Source organism: Argiope bruennichi, chromosome X2 (assembly GCF_947563725.1).
Source record: "Argiope bruennichi chromosome X2, qqArgBrue1.1, whole genome shotgun sequence".
Taxonomy (NCBI): Eukaryota; Metazoa; Arthropoda; class Arachnida; order Araneae; family Araneidae; genus Argiope; species Argiope bruennichi.
In genome coordinates, this window is record NC_079163.1 from 99,670,984 (window position 1) to 99,689,803 (window position 18,820).

At 30.1% G+C, this 18,820-nt stretch overlaps 1 protein-coding gene across 4 annotated transcripts in view; it reads left to right on the forward strand.

Moving 5' to 3' along the window:
* LOC129960381 (LIM domain-binding protein 2-like) overlaps positions 1–18,820 on the forward strand; it is a 363,994-nt gene that overhangs the window by 279,415 nt on the left and 65,759 nt on the right. The window contains exon 1 of one of the 4 annotated variants that reach the window (XM_056073796.1): positions 17,369–17,400. The exons of the other annotated variants lie outside the window; for them this stretch is intronic. Within the exon in view, the coding sequence (XP_055929771.1) occupies positions 17,399–17,400 (2 nt within the window). The 5' untranslated portion in view covers positions 17,369–17,398. Of the gene's footprint in view, positions 1–17,368; positions 17,401–18,820 lie in introns of those variants that run through there. 4 annotated transcript variants of the gene reach the window in all.

Below are 18,820 nucleotides of genomic sequence, written 5' to 3' on the forward strand. Positions count from 1 at the left end.
AAACACTGTTTTAGATAAATAAATATATTGACTGTTTAGCTTGATACTTGCGCTTTTTATTTGGCAGAATATGGGACATTAAATGCTATAAAATATCCAAGATGAGTTTTGTATTTAAACAAAAATAAAATACTTAAGCAACAATTCAATTAGTTCAATTTACATGACTTCAGACTCTCATGATTTATGTTTCCATACCTTCCATCTTGCACCAAGTTGTTTTCACTCTATACTGTTATATCAAATCCTTTTTCCTCCAGCAAAAATTTTATTAGATTCCAAAATCGATTGGGAGTGTTGAATTAAATCATGTAACAACTTCAATTAAATTAAGTTCATTTTTATTAAGCTTAAAAATTAAACGCTTTAATATTCTGAATAGTAGAAAATGAATACTTTTTTTTCTGTAAATGTACAATAATTGTTCTCGAATGAATTTGTTGCCAAAATGTTTGATTTCAAATGTTCTTCTTCACAGTTAAATTATTAAAATATTTTGGCATTTACCTCCATTCCCATGCAACTTAACGACATGGATACATGTCTAAAGTGTGAAATAATTTTTACAAATTCTCATTAGATGAAACAATTCAATTACAAAATACATCCGCAAGTTTCCGCAACAAGAAGCTGAAAGTAATTTAATTCTGCTAGAAATTAATCTGCATCATCCTTGAATTTCTGTACCGCACTTCTTAACCACGGCAGTAAATCGGAAGAACGAAAGGTTGATAAATTAGTTTCCTATTTTAAAATCCGGCCTTTTAAGTATTGATTCAATTAGATATTAATAATGGGATAAAATAAATATAACTGTAAGAAGCTCATTTCGAGTAAAGGAACCCACGACCAACATTTCATTGTGCCGGTGGTGACGCAGCTGGGAACTTTAGCAGCTGCACAAGTTTTCCCTTACCCTCATTAGACTGAAGCCGAAGTCGCTGGTAATTGCATTGGATACACGGAAGTCGAAAATGTATTGTTTGTTAAATTAGAACATCCGAAAATGGAGTTTTCTTGTATCTTGGTTGCAGCTACATTTATTCGGATTTAAAATCGTTTCCATTTGCATTACTGTAAAATTTAGAATTTGATGGGAAATACGTTGAATTTTTCATCATATACCAAGCGATAATAATAGATTTCGTTTTCGTTTGTGCGTTTCTATAAAAAGAAAATTTTCAATCTTTCTTTAAACAGACGTAACATGATGAGAGTTAACATAAAAGAATAATTTTTATTTAATAGCATATTGCAAAACATCTGATCATTTATTTAATTGTTGACAATGGCAGTATTTCTTGATATAAGAAATGGCATAATATTGGTGTGTTGTTTTGATGCATGTATGTAGTAAATATTACAAAACAATTAATGAATACATTGTAAAATAATTGAATCATTTTTATATACAATACCGACAACCAGCTCTCATTTCTATGCGACAGAAATTGCTGGAAAGATTCAGAATTTGGAGGAAAACAATTTTGGTTCAAATTCTAATTAACAACACCTAGATTTAAAATCGGGAACTTCTATTTCAAAAATTGAGATTGCTGTTGCTAGATGGCCTTTCTTCATAATCTGATCTCTGTAATTAAAAATTAGTTCTATCGCTATTCAACTTAATTCGCATAATATAACTTTCCAGGATTATTCCATAAAAGAAGGGAAAAGGTACTGCTGCGTTATGAAATTCGGCCAAAAGAAATCTATTTATTCTGTATTTAAACCTTATTTTAACTTATTATTTATAAACTTTATTTCCAGTTTTCCCTTACTTGAAACTCGAAAGGGACTCAAGGAGAAACACGCATTAGAAATTTTGAAATTTTTAAGAACCACCGTAAACCACATTATTTTGATATTCAGTATAGAATGAAATCAAGATATTGACTGTCATTTTTTAATGTTGTAAAAAAGAATTTCACTTCAGTTGTTAAATTTTCTACATTTTAAATCTATTTGAATTTCTTCTTACATTAATAGTCATAAGTGTTTATTTCAGTCAAAATAGAAAGAGTTTATTTCTGTTTCGAACTTGCAACTAATTTTCTCCGATCGGAAATTATACCATATTTTCTGCTGAGTTTTTTATTTTCTTGACATTTTTGAATCATGCTTTATGAATTTAAATGATTAAATTGACTGTTAATATAATCTAAAAATATAAAAGCTTTAGGAATTAAATAGGACTTTGATTACTGAAGACTTATTACTGAATTAACTTTTGTTTAATTTTATTATTTTAATAAAATTAAACAAAAGATTTTAGGTATTTCACATATTTTGAATTTTGTTTTTCAGAAAATAACTTTTAAATTGAAGGATTTCGGGATACTAATTAATTTCCTTAAACTTTGTAATTTCAGTTTAACATGAGCAAAGAAATTGCAACTGAGATAATTGCTAATAAATTTTTAGCGTTTCTTTGTGTTCGAAATAAATTTAACAATTTTGTTTATATGTTGAAAATTTAATAAATTTTAAGTATTAAAAAAAGGGGGTTCTTTTTAACAATATTTTTAATACTTTAGTGGCAATATGTAAAAAAATTGAAAATGATTATTTTTAATCGTCCCCATAGGTATTCGAACACCCTAGTATATTTCTTGACTTGGTTATAAAAAGATTTTACTAATATTTGGATTCATAGATTCGTTTATGTTTAAATAGATCATCGGGATGTGATTTGTAATAGAATCGGTTAAGACAGTATCTCTCAAAAAATATTAATAATGTGGGAAAAGGCAACGACCAGCATTAATATTTGAAATATATTTATTAAGATTAAAGTACAAAGGACAAAACATTACTACATAGAACATAAAAGATACATGAGCAGAAGCTGCACGTCTTGCAGCCTCACTGCCTAACTCTCGTCTGCCAATAATGGCGGGAAAGCATCACGTGATTAATGACGTGACGCAACATGGCCAGCATGGCGCCATACAGGATACGGGATCTGTCAGCGCTTCCCACATCGGCCATCATGACAGGATAGGCGACCTCGCCTTATGGTATACAGTACAATGAAGTAAATATATAAAACAAACAGCAAATACAGGAAAATAATTTGTAAAATTGAAATATTCACAAGATAAAACAAATAAAATAGTCATACCATCCGTGACAGCATAAGTATATAGCAATACAATAGCGTGCACTGGAAATATCGAATAACTAACTAAAAATAAAAATAATATTAGTGTTGAACATATAAAAATATAAAAACACAAAATAAACAGAGAAAAAAAAATCAAAGTCTATATCGTCCAAATATACACACACAAAAAGAAGGAAAATAGTTCTCTTTCTCTTTAAGTAGTGTTCAGTGTTTTCTTTTGAAACACAATTCAAGTGATATGTTCTATATTGCTGGACCATGGTTTCATATATTCTGCACAAGTTGAAGTTTTTGATGGTCCATCGAAGAAATCATACTTTTCAACATCGTATGTGTCGTTTGCTTTAATTTTGATCACTTTATATGGTCCGAGAAATTTTTGTTTCAATTTCAGACCAGGGCCAAATTGAGTGCGCTTGATTGCGACGAGATCATTCAATTGAAATTTTTGAGCATGTTTCCTACGCAGATTGTAGGTACGGCGATTTTCTTCTTGGATTTTGAGGATTTGTTGTTTTGCATCTTTACGGAGCTCATCACGCTGTTGGAGAAATGCAGACTGGATCTCTTCGTTGACGATTTCGAGGATTTTTATATCATGCTCAGATTTCATTTTAGTTCCAAACAGAATTTCGAATGGAGTAGAATTGATACTTCGTTGAAATGTAGAATTAATAATTTGCTGAACGGAAGCAACATGGCTATACCATTTCTCAGGGTTTTCTATGGATAGCTTGGAGAGTACAGATATGATAGTAGAATTTAGTCTTTCTACCTGACCGTTTGATCTAGGAAGTCCAGCTGTAATAGCAATGTGGGTGATATTCTGATGTTCACAATATTCTTTGAATGACGTAGATGTGAAAGCGGTACCTCTGTCCGTAATAATCCTTGAAGGATTACCGAAAACTGATCTTTGGCATTCGAGCTTATTGAGAACTTCAGCGGTGTCGGTGGACTTGGTCGGGTAAAGCCACACAAACTTCGTAAAGGAATCGATGATCGCCAGAATATGCTTATATTTCTTAGAAGTGCTGGGAAGAGGACCCAAATGATCAATATGATATGTATGAAAGGGAGTATCGATATGTATGAAAGGGAGTAAGTGCCATCTAATTTGCCACGTTTTCTGTTATTTAGAATGCATGTTACACAGTTGCGTATGCATCGTTCAATTTTCTCTTTCAAGTTCGGAATAAAGAATTCTTTGTTTAACATTTCCTGCGTGCGTTTTACTGCAAAATGGCCTCGTTCATGACAGGATTTAATAATGTTGGCCTGCATATCATCAGGTACGACAAATAAATCGATTCCGTCTAAGTTCTTATATAAAATGTTGTTTTTGACTATGTAGTTCTCGTAAGGTGCATTTTGAAGTAATGCTTTTATAGCTGTAATATGCTCATCTGTCTGTTGAGCTTTGAAAATTTGAAGATTGACACAGTCTTGAATGATCATGCAGCATGGGCTTCGGCTAAGAGCGTCGACATGAGTCATCTTTGAACCGGTTCGATGCTCTATTTCGTAGTCAAAATCCTGAAGGTATAATGCCCATCGCGAAATGCGGGAATTCATTTCTTTTTTATTTAACGTTTTGACGAATGCATTACAGTCAGTGATAATTTTAAAGTGTGATCCGAGGATGTAAATTCGGAATTTTTTAAGAGCTTCTACAATGGCGAGTACCTCCAGTTCATAGCTGGTGTATTTTCTTTCGCTGTCAGACGTTTTCTTGGACATATAATACACTGGATGGAATTTGTTATCATCTTTGGATTTTTGTAGTAGGACTGCCCCCAAGCCATCAATTGACGCGTCTGTATGAATTTCAATGGGACTGCCTTGATTAAAAATAGTTAAAACGGGTTTATCAGAAAGTAACTGTTTTAAGCGTAAAAACGGAGTTTTTTGCTGAGCTTGAAATAGAAAGGGGCTGTCCTTACGAAGAAGATCACTAAGTGGTTTTGCTATAGTAGAGTATGAGGGAATAAATTTTCTAAAGTATCCCGTAAGACCTAGAAAACGTTGTACGTCTTTTGCATTTTTTAACTCAGGATAATTAAGAACGGCTTTAGTTTTGGAGGGTGAAGGGAGCAATTTGCCGTGTTCTACTACGTGACCCAAAAATTCAATCTGACTATGCAAAAATTGACATTTTTTAAAGTTTATATCTAGTCCATAATCGCGAGCTACTTTTAGAACAGTGTTAAGGCGTTCGAGAGCCTCAGATTCATTATTTGCGGGAATTACGATGTCATCCATATACGGGAGGACAATGCCTTTTGCAATAAGATCACGAAAAACGGCATTTATGTATCGCATAAAGACAGGAGGACATGAACTTAAACCGAATGGCATATAACGGAATTGAAATTGACCTGTATTTGTGACGAAACTGGTGTAACAACGACTTTTTTCTTTTACCGGCACATGAAAAAATCCGTTACGCAAATCGAGAGTACTGAAAATTTTAGCATTTTGAAGACGATCTAAAATGTCATCAATTAATGGTAGTGGATAATGGTCTTTAACTAATTTACGATTTAATTTTCTATAATCTATACAGACTCTATGTTTTCCATCTTTCTTACGAACTACGACAACTTGACTAGCATAGGGTGAAGAACATGGTTCTATAATTCCATTTTTTAACCACTCGTCTATCTGCGCATTTACTATATCACGTTCGGCAAAGGGTAAACGTCGAGGAGAGTGGAAAATTGGCTCATCGTCAGTAAGCGTTATATCAAGTGCGATGTTCCCGGTTTTAGTTTTGTTAGGTTTATAGGCTAACAAAATCTGTTCAACCTCATTGCGAGTTTGTTTAGAAATATTCGGACCTATATCAAACGTGGGAGTTTCGGCAGAAATAGCCATTATAAAACTGTCAGTTTCAACAGGATCATCAGATTTAGAAATTTTGGAAAATACAACACCGTCAGGTTTAATTGTCAAATTTGCCTGATTTATTACGTCGCAACCTATTATTAGGTCATAAGTAGTACAATTATTAGGTACCACCGAAATAAAAACAGGAAAACTTTGTTTGTCAATAATAATTTCATATTCAAAGGAACCTATTATTTTAGTTTGGGAAAAACCGAATCCAGTTAGTGTTATCTTGTTATTCGTCAACGGCGGCGATCCTAGTTTAATCCATGCAGAATGTTTGAGAAGTGTCGAAAAACTACCAGTATCGACTAATCCGGAAAGTGTATTATTAAGAATAACAACCTCTTTATGCATATTCGACGGAGAATGCAATAAATGTAAAGTTTTGACATTATAATGTGGGGTAGAACTGTCATTCCGAGTAGTACTATGACAATCGGAAGATTTATGTCCGAAAAAATTACAAGAAAGACATTTAGGACCACGATTACGATTAGGGAAAGACTTTGCGATATGTCCAAAATCGTTACAGTTAAAACAACGCGTCTTACTGTTAGTCGGATTACTAAGATTCAATTTTGATTCTCTTTGTTGGACAGGGATTTTATGTATTGTATCACGTCTTTGGCCGTCATTAGCATATCTAGAATACGACATCTTTGAATTATTTGCGTTCATTGCACTTACGATAGTTTCGAAAATTCGTAATTTTTCTTTAAACTCAGAATAACATTTTGCACCATAAAGAATAATTTTATCAGAAGGAGAACCCTGTATCCCATTTATTGTGTATTGAATAACAGAACATTCATCAATAAGGGTTTCAGACTGATTCGCAATTTCACGCATGGCAATAAAATATTGCATAAAAGTTTCATTCGAGCGCATTTTACGTCTTTCTAGTTGTTTATGTATTTCAATCGAAGTTACTTTATCGGAAAATTCATTAATGAATGCACTTTTAAAAGCATGATAGGAATTTAGATTTCTTTGAGAGAATAAAAAAGATTTAGCTGCGCCAGAAACTAATCTCTTTACAAAGATTAATTTTTGTTGTTCGCTTAAAGAAGGAAAAAGAGAAAAATTCTCTTCAACATCATAAAAAAAACTTTTAATCGAATAGGAATCATTTCCTGTGAAGTTTCTGCTACTACCACAGAGATCGCGTAATAAAAAACAAAACTGAAGGTTTATTTCATTCATCGTTTGTTTATTCGAGGGATCATTTTCGAGTGATTCCCTTTTGGCGCCAGTAATTAATGCCTGACTGTTATTTATTAATGTTTCGTCTGAAGTTACGGGGATGGGGAAGGAAGAATTATTACCCGTATTACTCATAGAGCTGTTATTAATAGATGAAGTTTCGGTTTGAGAAACCTTTTGAGGAGACAAAGGTTTTTCTTCTGTTTCCGATAAAAAACTAATATCTAGCGAGTTCTGAAATTCATTTAAATTTGTTAGGGCTTTAAAAATATTTTCACACATAGCATCTTTGTCGGTCTCAGTTACTTCTAAGTGTAATAAATTAGAAACGGAGATAAAATCAGATAAAGAAAAAATCTTCAGCAATTCTTGTTTATGTTTTTCTACATCTAAATTTTCAAATCTTTCAAAATTTCTCATTCTTTTTCGAGAAGAATGGTCAAAATTACTGTAACCTAACACAGAGTTAAGCAATTTTACGGAATTAGTTTTTGCATATTTAAGGGAGTTAGCGATTAATTCAATATCGCCTAGTTTTAAAGACATTGTAATGAATTAAAACAGAACTAATGCACATTCACTCGGGATTAAAATTTAAAGGGAGAATGGAATAAAGTAACGTACTATACTATAAATTACAAACTTGGGAAAAAATTGCGCCTACCTGGTTGGAAGCAGTCGAATTATTCACTCTTGAAAGTTCCTTTTTTTTTAAAGCAGCCAATATATGTCAGCACAGTTGCACAAGAACACGAAGTAATTGAGCCTTTAACGTTTCCACTTGAATCATATCCATCCAAAACGTGCACTAACGTCCATTAAAATATCCACGGCAAAAATCCACTCTTATCAAAATTCTTAGCATCAATTTAACGTCTTAAATTGTACTAACGTCCACAGCTTTTCAACAATTTGGCGGGATTTGCTAGGGGTATTCACGAGAAAGGCCGAGCCCCCAAAAATGTGGGAAAAGGCAACGACCAGCATTAATATTTGAAATATATTTATTAAGATTAAAGTACAAAGGACAAAACATTACTACATAGAACATAAAAGATACATGAGCAGAAGCTGCACGTCTTGCAGCCTCACTGCCTAACTCTCGTCTGCCAATAATGGCGGGAAAGCATCACGTGATTAATGACGTGACGCAACATGGCCAGCATGGCGCCATACAGGATACGGGATCTGTCAGCGCTTCCCACAATAATAAATCAATAAATGGCATTTTTTCCTTTGTTTTGAAATAAATTAATCTTTTCATGTTAATTTGTATACTTTAATGTTAATATTCAAACTCTACTTTAATTTCTACACCATCCTAATACATAAATTTTTTCAAGTAAAATATATTAGTTATATTCTTTATTTAGCGTCTGTGTGTGTTGCATTTTGTACAAAATTGAACCAAATCGGTTAAAAAAACATATTTTTTATACATCATTAGTTAAACGTGGGGGGGGGGGGAAATTCAGCGTTGGAAATGTTAACCTAGATATTTTACGAAATACGTTCCAAAATATATAATTCGAAGCCGGTTCCATCTTCCATCACATAACTAATTCCAAATATTCTATCTCTTGTTTAAACATCGGAATAGGAAATGGATACAGCGGTAGGGATTTCTTGCATTTACAATTAATTTAATTAGTATCATCAAAGATAGTCCATTCCATGTTGTTGTGAGGGGTGTTTGAAAAATAGCAATAAAAAATAAAACAGATTAAAAATTATAAAATAATTATGAGATGTTAAACATCCTGTTCTGTAATTACATTCTGCATAGATTGTTAAAGCATTTGCAAATTATAAAAACTTGTTTAAATTACACAGAATTGTCTGTAAAATTTAATAAAAGAACACATATAACTTTCATAACAAAAAGAATATTGCCTAATGTGGCTAATTAAAAACTAAAAATTGGTTTTAATGCCAAGTAAAATGAATTTGTTACCAAATTTATATATTTTTTAATAAATTAATCGACGTAAAAAATATAAATTTATCAAAATATAATTTCAAACCTGATTTTATTCTCATAATCCGTTTTCCTGACAGGATTTTTTTTTTAATTTTAACTATTGATGACTAGCAATTAATCAATGAATGCAGGTCCTTAAGTATATAACACACCAAGACGAATACTATCACAACTTAAAAAGAATTTAAATATTAAACCCATGCTAAGCAATTCTGAAGTATTAAAAACAAATTTAAAGAATAACGGCATATGTGCGGTCTAACAGCAAATAGCGCAAGCCCATCATTCGCGCTCACTCCACGCTATTCCATTTTTAACTCATCCATTTTGTAATGACATTGAAAACCATATCGCGCCAGCTCTATTCCAACCCCTACGATGGACGTTTTCCTACAGTACACAGCAATCTTCATGCCATATATTTCAAGTTTTCTTCATACAATCTACATTCACCAAGCCCTCGTTCAAAATAGTGCAGAGAGATAGAAATTCGGACGAGACTGATATTAAATCTTTAGCTCCCTGCCATGCCAATTTTGACTGATTTCCATAAGTTTCGCTACAAAAACGATAAGGTTTGATGTGAAATGATCGTGAAATTAAGATAAGCATCCGCTCTTGTTTGCGCTGTAATGAAAACTGTTATTGCAATGCGATGGTATATTTGTCGTTTCTCATTGTATTTTAACTTAAAAGCGCATTTTCTTCAGTTACGAGCGTGTTCTTCTAGAGATGTGATACATATCAGAGGCATGCTTATATTAAGTGAACCATTAAAAAGAACTATTATAGAATTTTATCTAGAAACTTTAAATGTAATTAAATAAATGAACAAGGAAATAGTCATTTTTTTAAATTTGGGAAGTGCTATGTCATGCAAAATTGCTAGGCCTTGTACCCAGCCTTCTGACCAGAACTGAGTAATTCTTCAGATGAATCTGTCATGAGTAATTTATCTCGATGTCATATCAGATTTTGAGTTTGCTGGAAGACAATTCGATAAGAATTGGTAAAAATTTGAATAAAGAATTGGTAGTAAAAATTTATAAAATCTCAACAAATTTCATGTTCAAAAAGGTACAATTAAAAAACTTTTCATCTAACTTAATACTACAGAATTTCAATGCACATCGACTACTTTTTCAGTACAAATAATATATTTCCAATAATTCCTTTTCTAATGAGTGTTATAACCTTCAGATGATACAATGAATTGATTCAGGGAAAAGAGATATTCTACAGGTAAAAATAAAATCCTTCTCAATAATTCAATATTTTTTAAAGTCCGATAAATATCATCACCAAAAGGTTTTCGAATTTGAATAAAAGGTGAAAGATTTCAACTTCTCCATCTTTCCAAAACTAAATTAATATAATCACTAGTATATCATAAATCATTTATAAATTATGATATGAAAAACCTAATTTTGAATTTTCACATCTCTCAGTCTCTCAGCCTCATAATACAATTGCATTTTTATCGATACGTAAGATCCAACTCATTCAAATTTTTATTAATTCTTGTGGCAGTAGAATTTCGATAATCTGAGTCGAAAATTTTCCCATGTTTCTTACTTGTGGATAGATTCTTTAAATTCTTTAATCGTTTTTGGTGTCATTTTTTATTTAAAAATTCATTTATTTCATTTTTTAATGAAACCCATATGGAAATATTGGATTTTTATTCAAGTAAATCATCAATTTATGAACTTGAGGGAATCGTCTGTTTTAAAATTACATGACTTTGTTGATTTAATTAGATAAATAAAAAAATTATGCTATTCTGTAGTAGATTTCTCTTTCTTTCCTCTCTACTCCCCCACCTCCATTAATATTTCAAGAGTTTGAATTGTTCCTATTTGGTGAATAATTGCGAAGATTTTCATATTACAGGACGATTAAACAGTTATTTTTTGATTAATATTTTTTAGATAACAGTCCCATTCTGGATATTATTTTTCGAATCCAAACACTTATGAGCAGAGATCACACAAGATTTAATGAAGGCCTCGGTGGTTTAATTGTCTATAGTTAACGACAGATCAGGATGGTAGTGTAAAAAAAGTTATGCGATGTGTAACCAAACCCAATTTAATTATTCTGATAGTAATACTAATATAATTCAACGTGGCTGATATACTTGGACGGATTATTTGATTAGATTATATTTGAATATATTTTCCATATATCCGCTATGATTTGATTGGGTTTCTTCATTTTGGATATTTGACGAAATTTTGCTATATTCGCTGTCGATCAATATTTAACGAAGTAAAACTCTAAAATTAAAATTCAATTTTTTAATTTCGTTTACCTAATAGTACAGAATTAAGAGTCGTAGTAACACATAGCATCAGTATATTGCAAAAATGTCCTATTTACACAAAGATACCTAACAATATTTTTATGTTATGTACAAGATATTGCCTGGCATTCAGAATATCGAGATATCGTGCAGATAACATATAATAATACCCTCTGCAAATAAGTCAAAAGAAAAAGAAAATCGAGTAAAAGTCGAAAGAACCAAGAAGAAATAAAAAGAAAATCATGTTAATGTGTTCTTTTTGTTTTAAAATGTCTTCTCTGTTACAGAAAAAGAATGTGCGCATTAGTATATGCTATGTACTGAGAGTACATTGATAAATGCAACATAGTGATAACATTTTAAAGCAGCAAAAATGTATTAACTCGCTTTTTTTTTTCTTTCGCTTATATATATATATAGTTGTTTGATACTCGATTTTGGGATTGTAGGGCTGTACATGGGAACATGATGCAAGCTAAGAGCGATGTCTTTGATGTCAAACATTTCTCACATTGGTGAAGTAGTATACGTGTTTAAAGAACAATTACCACTATTTTAAATCAGAGGTCCATCTAAACGAATCCTTGTGTAAATTTAAAATGGAGCATTAATCAAAGAAATTCAATGACTCAAGATTTACTGGAGCTTATAAAATTTAATAAAAGGCATGGTTACCTTAAACAACTAAATAATTTATTTTACTGTCATTTATTCCAAGTTGAAATAAATCAATTTGGAATAATTTCAATAAATGCCATCACCGCTAGAAAATATTTTAATACTTAGAAATGAAAAAAATATGTATTTTTTAAATGCGAACTTGAAATTCAAATTTTAATTGCATTTAATGCAATCTAGAATTATTATAATAATAATATGAGTAAAGCAGTTATTTTAAAATTGAAAACAACAAACTACCATCGCTAGCGTAGCACTCTCAATTTTCTACTCTGACATTTTTTTTTTTATCGCTAACGTTTAAATTTAGTAAATGTGAAATGACAGCCAATCAATGAAAAATTACTTTCTAGCATGAGGTGGGTAATTACCATAGGAGTGATTTCCTACGACACCATTATCAGTAAATGATCCAAAACGTAGAAAAGAAAGTACGAGCTGGGCAATGAAATATTTCCAAGAAAAAGTATTTCCTCATTAAAAGTAAATGATAATCAGAGCAGTAACAAATAAAACAGGGTTTGAAATTGAAATTACATCCAAAATCGTTAGAATTAGCTGTCTGCTTTATAAAATGATAACTTAAATGATAATCTAAGTGGAAATTACTATAATAAAAAGTATTCATTTGGTTTTAAAATTAATAAATGCAGAACATAATGAAAATACTTTAATAGTTTTCTACGATGTCTACATTTGAGCTGTTTATTCCTAATAAATTCATTATAAGGGTTTAATTTGCTTTTGATAAATGTTTGAAAAACTGAGTTATTAAGCTATATTGCTTCATTTTTGAACAAATAATTCATCAAAAGAATATTAATTTATTTCAATTCTTCAACCTATTATAAAAAAAATTAAATTTCTATAAAACTTGATTCATTTTGTTTTGAAATTTTCTTATACATCTTTAAAACAAAAATTTCACAAATGACATTTCTCAGCAGCCCCCCCCCCATTTCTTAATTCATTTTATATGAGATGAAGCGCGGATAAAAATTATTAACGAAATAAAAATCCTACTGATAGTATCCTTTTCCTCAAACAATTCTATATCTTATACATAAAAAAGTGCCTTTCTTTGTTGAAAAATTAATATAACATAGACAGTTCTTTTTTTAAAAAACAAATTCTTTTGTCGTATTTTTCAAATTCATGAAGCATGATTTCTCCGCTTATTAAGTATTATACCGATTACTAGATCTACTCATTTCATTTCTAATTACTTAACTCGAACAATACAAGAGGTTCAGTGCTTTTAATTTTCGAAAATAATTGAGAACATCACAAGAGTATATTTTTCCCAAGAGATGTTTTCAATTCATTTTAAATACTAAAAATAGCCATGATTAACGCAAATAAAGCATAATCCCACTTTCTAGATAGCTTTATAGATGAGCTCGAGGGGGATGATGAGAAGCAAAGGGATCACTATCTAGATGCAACTAATGACATGAGTAGATATTTTTACTATTAATGCAGATAAGAATGAAATATTATAAAATTTACATTTAACGTTCAGCATTTAAAGTATTGTATTCGACGAATTTCATAATTTCACCGTGGGGCTTGATGCTATTCTTATTCTTCATAGAAACGTTTTAAAAAAATCCATGTTTTAAGTTAAAGCCAAAATTTAATCCAGGAAGCTTTAGAATCTATTGATTGGGGGGGGGGGAGGAAATCCCCTGCAACCGTTTATGTCTCTCACTGTAAGGTATGCCAGTCGTCGTGAGTTAGGTCGTGGGTTGTTGGTTGGTGGGGGAGGGCAGAATTCAAATATATATTGGATAAATAAATAAAATAAAAATCCGGGAGCTAAGAAATACTTTTTTTTTCAAAAGGTTTAGTCAGAAATAAAAAGGCAAAAAATAAAAAATACTATTTTTTTTTCTATTATTCCATGAGGCTGATCCTCATAAGTAAATATATGGTAACTTACGAATAATTAAAGATGACTAGGATTATTCTAATAAGCTAAATTTTTTAAATGTTAGCTTTTGTTAATCTTTTTCTTAATATGAATTATTTATTAAAAACTAAAAAACGGAGCGATTCGAGGAATTTAATCCAAATTCAAGGCAAAAAAGAAAAAATTTCAAGATAATAATAATAAAAAAAACCTAATAATAATAATAAAAAAAATTAAACCTGTAATCAGGGATATCTGATAATTTAAGTTTGGCTAAGCTAATAACACTGATAAATCATAAGGTAAAAACTCAGGCATAAAAATTGTTTCAAGATAAGTATTTGATAATTCTGTCAGTTACTCTTTATGAATCATAAAGTCCACGGTAACCTAGCAGTAGGATCTCGGCTTCATAACCGTTGAATAGCTACTTTGATGGATTGTCTCGAATCGAAATCTAATCGTTTAAGGTTCTGTGGAGTAAAAACTGAGATATTCAGATGTTGTCTTCGTCGCCTGACCATGGGTTAGAATAACAAATGAATCCACGTTTCTTAGTGAAACAGCCTTCATGAACCCTCAATGGAATAACACTCGGGAAGCATCAAAATACAGAGTAAATATAATTAATGGTTGGCAGTTCTTAAATCGTAAACTGTACGAAAAGATAAGATATTAAATTTCAACGGGATATTATTCGATTCGAATGACAAAGGAAAAAAAAAAGTTTCCTTTTAAAGATTTTAACCTTCTCTCAATGACTGGTGGAAGCTTGGAACGATAATGCCACCACAGGTTCATCCTCATCATTTGAACAGTTTATAAATTTTGATGATTTTCCCAAAACAGCTGAAATGCAGCATCAAAGCTAGATATGAATCTAACTAAACTACAAACTTATCTTAAAAATGCATCAGAGACAGTTTAACTCAAAATTAATTCTCAAGTGAGATTAAGAGTTTATTCTGTAAGGTTGTTAAAAGGTCTTGTGGAATATTTTATTTTTAACAATAGATAAAATTGTATTCTAAGCCTATTATAAGAAAAAAAATTACCTCATAATGCTAACTTAAGCTGTTGTTGTTTTAATTATTATAAATGTATTTAATATTGATAAAGAAAGCATTTAATCTTTCTCAGCCGTGATTAGAATCTGACGACCATTCTGAATGATGCATCGTTTTTACAATCTTGTTTGATTTATTATAAAATCTTACATACTAGTAAAACTCTAAGATTAATGTTTAGGAATTAAAATAAATCAGTAATTACATTTTCCAATTTTCTAAGCATTAAAACGAATCATTACCCTCATACGCATATAATTATACATATTATTATTTTCCGCAATGTTTAAAACCTATTAATGCATTCATTTATTGGATAATGCTTCTTTTCAAAACGATTAATATGAATGTTTTTTTATATTAATATGAATGTTCTTTTAAGGGTTAGTTGTAATATTTAAATCAGATATAAGTGTCTCATATTCCTTTTAGGTCCCAAAATCGAAGTATTTCTTTCAGTATTTCACCAACACATTTATATACTCTTACGAATAATATAATTCCAAAAGCCTGATTTAAAAATCTACTTAGTCATCAAATGGCAGCGAATTTAAATCAGCTATCATCTATATGTGTATTGCACAGGTAGATAATAGGCAAAATTCTTTAATTTAATATTTAAATTAAGTTGACATTTTAAAGATAGTCTAATATTAATGGAAAAGAACCTTGTAATTTTATATCACAGCTAAATGAAAAGGACGATGACCGAACCATATAATATTTCACATAATAGAAATCAGATTTAATTTGCATTGGCACATTGCATGGCGGAACTATATAATGCTTTATAATCGCGATTTTTATTTGAAGCAGAGTCAACAATTCTTGTAAAAAGATAACAACCAAAAATTTAAAAGTAGATGTGATTTTTAGTAATTCCTGAACTCAAAGAACTGATTTCCCCTTCTCCTAAATCATAATTTCAGTTCCACCTTGTTGATTTTGTAATCTTATTTAGCAAAGGTAATTTTTTAATTATTTTATTTTTTACTTTTTTTTTTTTGCTTTAAATCAGCATTATAACAGTACTTTCTAAAATAAGTTGTCATAAATTTCTAAGTGTTTCTTAGGAAATTTTAAAATTATTTATTGAACAAATATTTTGCTTATTGTCTTTTTCTTCGATTTGTAAATTTGCCACTACAGAATAATTTGTCTGTTAGCATTGATCTGTGTCATCCGATAGAGTCACTCCACGTTTATTTGAAACTGAACCGAAGATAAAATTTTATTCTATTTTATGTTGTAATAAAAAAATATTTCTGAAATGCGATATTCTATTTATTGTATGATTTAAGATAAAACTGTTTCCAAATGTCAATTAAAACATTCATAAAAACTAAACCTACCTCTTTTTTTTTTTTTTTTTGAAAGTCGAATAATTTTTAAAAAAATACTAAAATATTTTTATTTAGCTACACTGTAAAATAGGCTGATTCGCAAGTTCACTGGAAGTAAACAGAAAATAAACTCTTGAGTAGTTTTATTGATCGGTAGATGGCAGCACAATCAAAGTGTGCCTTGTTTTTAATTGCTCCATTAACACAGCTAATGTGTTAATTAAAGATAATTACTTCACCTGAGGCAAAAAGTGCCACGTGGGAGAGTGAGTCAATTAGAATTTTTTGTACTCTTCAATCAATTCTTAGTTTTTATCCCAGCGAAAACCACATCTGTTTCGTTCTTTTTATTTGCATTCTTTTCAATTATTTATTGAAAAGCTGGACAGGATATTTTTGAATGAAAATGATTTAATTCAAAAGTTGGGAAATGTGTGAAAAGTATTAATTAACAAAGTTTAATAGGAAAAAATTGCTTTCATATATAAGTTATTATAAACGTTAGAGAAGGTTCACTGCTAAGAATAATTTTTAGCGCTCTTCGAATTATTTTATTCTTGATTAAAAGGAACTTCTTTTGGATTCAGATGAGCTTTAGAATATGGCAAAATTTAAACATAACAAAAGCATGAACTGAGAGAGAGAAAATAACAGACCTTCAGATAGGGAGTCGCTCGATATCGTCATAGCAACGGAAGAGTGCACTTTAATTTTAGGGAAAGAGGGGGGGAGGACCCCAAACAAGCCTTTTAGTCTCGATGTGAAAAATGTTTCCAGCGGATCGATATGGTGCTAGATTTGATTCACCAGATGTTTGCCATCAGGGAAACTTTGCCTTAATAGCGGCTGCCAATAATTCCTGCTATAATGAGGATTTGTTTATCCTAATGTATGTTAATTCTTTATTTATTTTGACTTTATTTTTTTATTTTTAATCCTAAACCGAGAAACACTAAATATTTAAAATACAATTAATTTTTTTAAAGCTTATATGTTTAATTTTTATCACGCCAGTTTTCAAACAGTGGCACATTTTGCAAAAGCGTAGACCGAAAAATAATTTTAAATTTTATTTTGTTTCTTCGTTGACTTTTTTTATTTGATTTAATCAAGTAGATACATGTCCAAATTTATGAGTAGCAGCTCATTAATTTTTTTGTTTAATTTTGAACCAGACACTATTCTGTGAAATGTTTAGGATCAAAGAGTCATATTAAATCATGTTTCTCTTATTTCTTCATAGTACAGCAATGTATAAAAAATTAAGATGAATGATGAATTGATTAAACGAATTGATTAATTAAATGAATATTTTCTACATTTCACTCCCTGACAGTAAAATGTAACACAAAATAAGCACCAACGAGAAACGTAATTTTCGAATTTTCAGCAAAATCGGCACACCTCAATTTATCTTATAGACCCATAAATGAAAAACAATGCATTTAAACATCCGGTTTTGGTCATGTAATAATACCATTCTTTCTTTTAATTTTTGAAGACTTTTTTTTCAATTTGAATTTTGAGTTCATAATTTTAAATTATATTAGCACATTTAATATTCTTTTTTTACTTTCTCACAGCATAAAATGAAATTTTTGGAATTTAATAGTAACTTCAGATTAAATTTAAAATATGTTTACATTTTTTAAAAATATAAAATAATTGTCATAACGAACCTCAAGGCTGTAAGAGCATCATATTTAAATTATTTTTAAATTAATTTAATTTAAATTTTTATTTATTATCGCATCAATATATTAGAACTAATGTTTTATCAAAGATGCTTTTTTAAAGAATTTCTCGAAAGACAGTCATTTTGATAATTTCTGGTTAAACATTTTCCACTTATTATAGCGCCCTTTAGACATAAAAATGCTCTTAATTATTGAATTGAAATGAAAATAATTATTGAATTATTTTATATCGATAAAAATATTTCAATTATTATTTTAAATAAAGAATAAAAATAATTATTTCTTAATTATTGAATTGACATAAAAATCTTAATTATTGTGGTTAACGGGGAAATACATAAATTAATTTGATTATTGAAAAAAGTTTTGAATATGTCACCTCAATATTTTTAACTACATAGAGGTTTACGGTTGGTATTTTTGTTATTATTGTTAAAAAAAGTGTTATACTGTTTGAATAGATTTAAACTTGAATGAACCCTTAAATGCAAACTGTAACCAAAACTCTACTTTTTTGTCAGTTGGAATTGTCTTTTTTAATCTTTTACCCTTATTATTTTTAATTAAACACTTTAAAATAGCATATATTAATAGTTAATATATATTCTACTA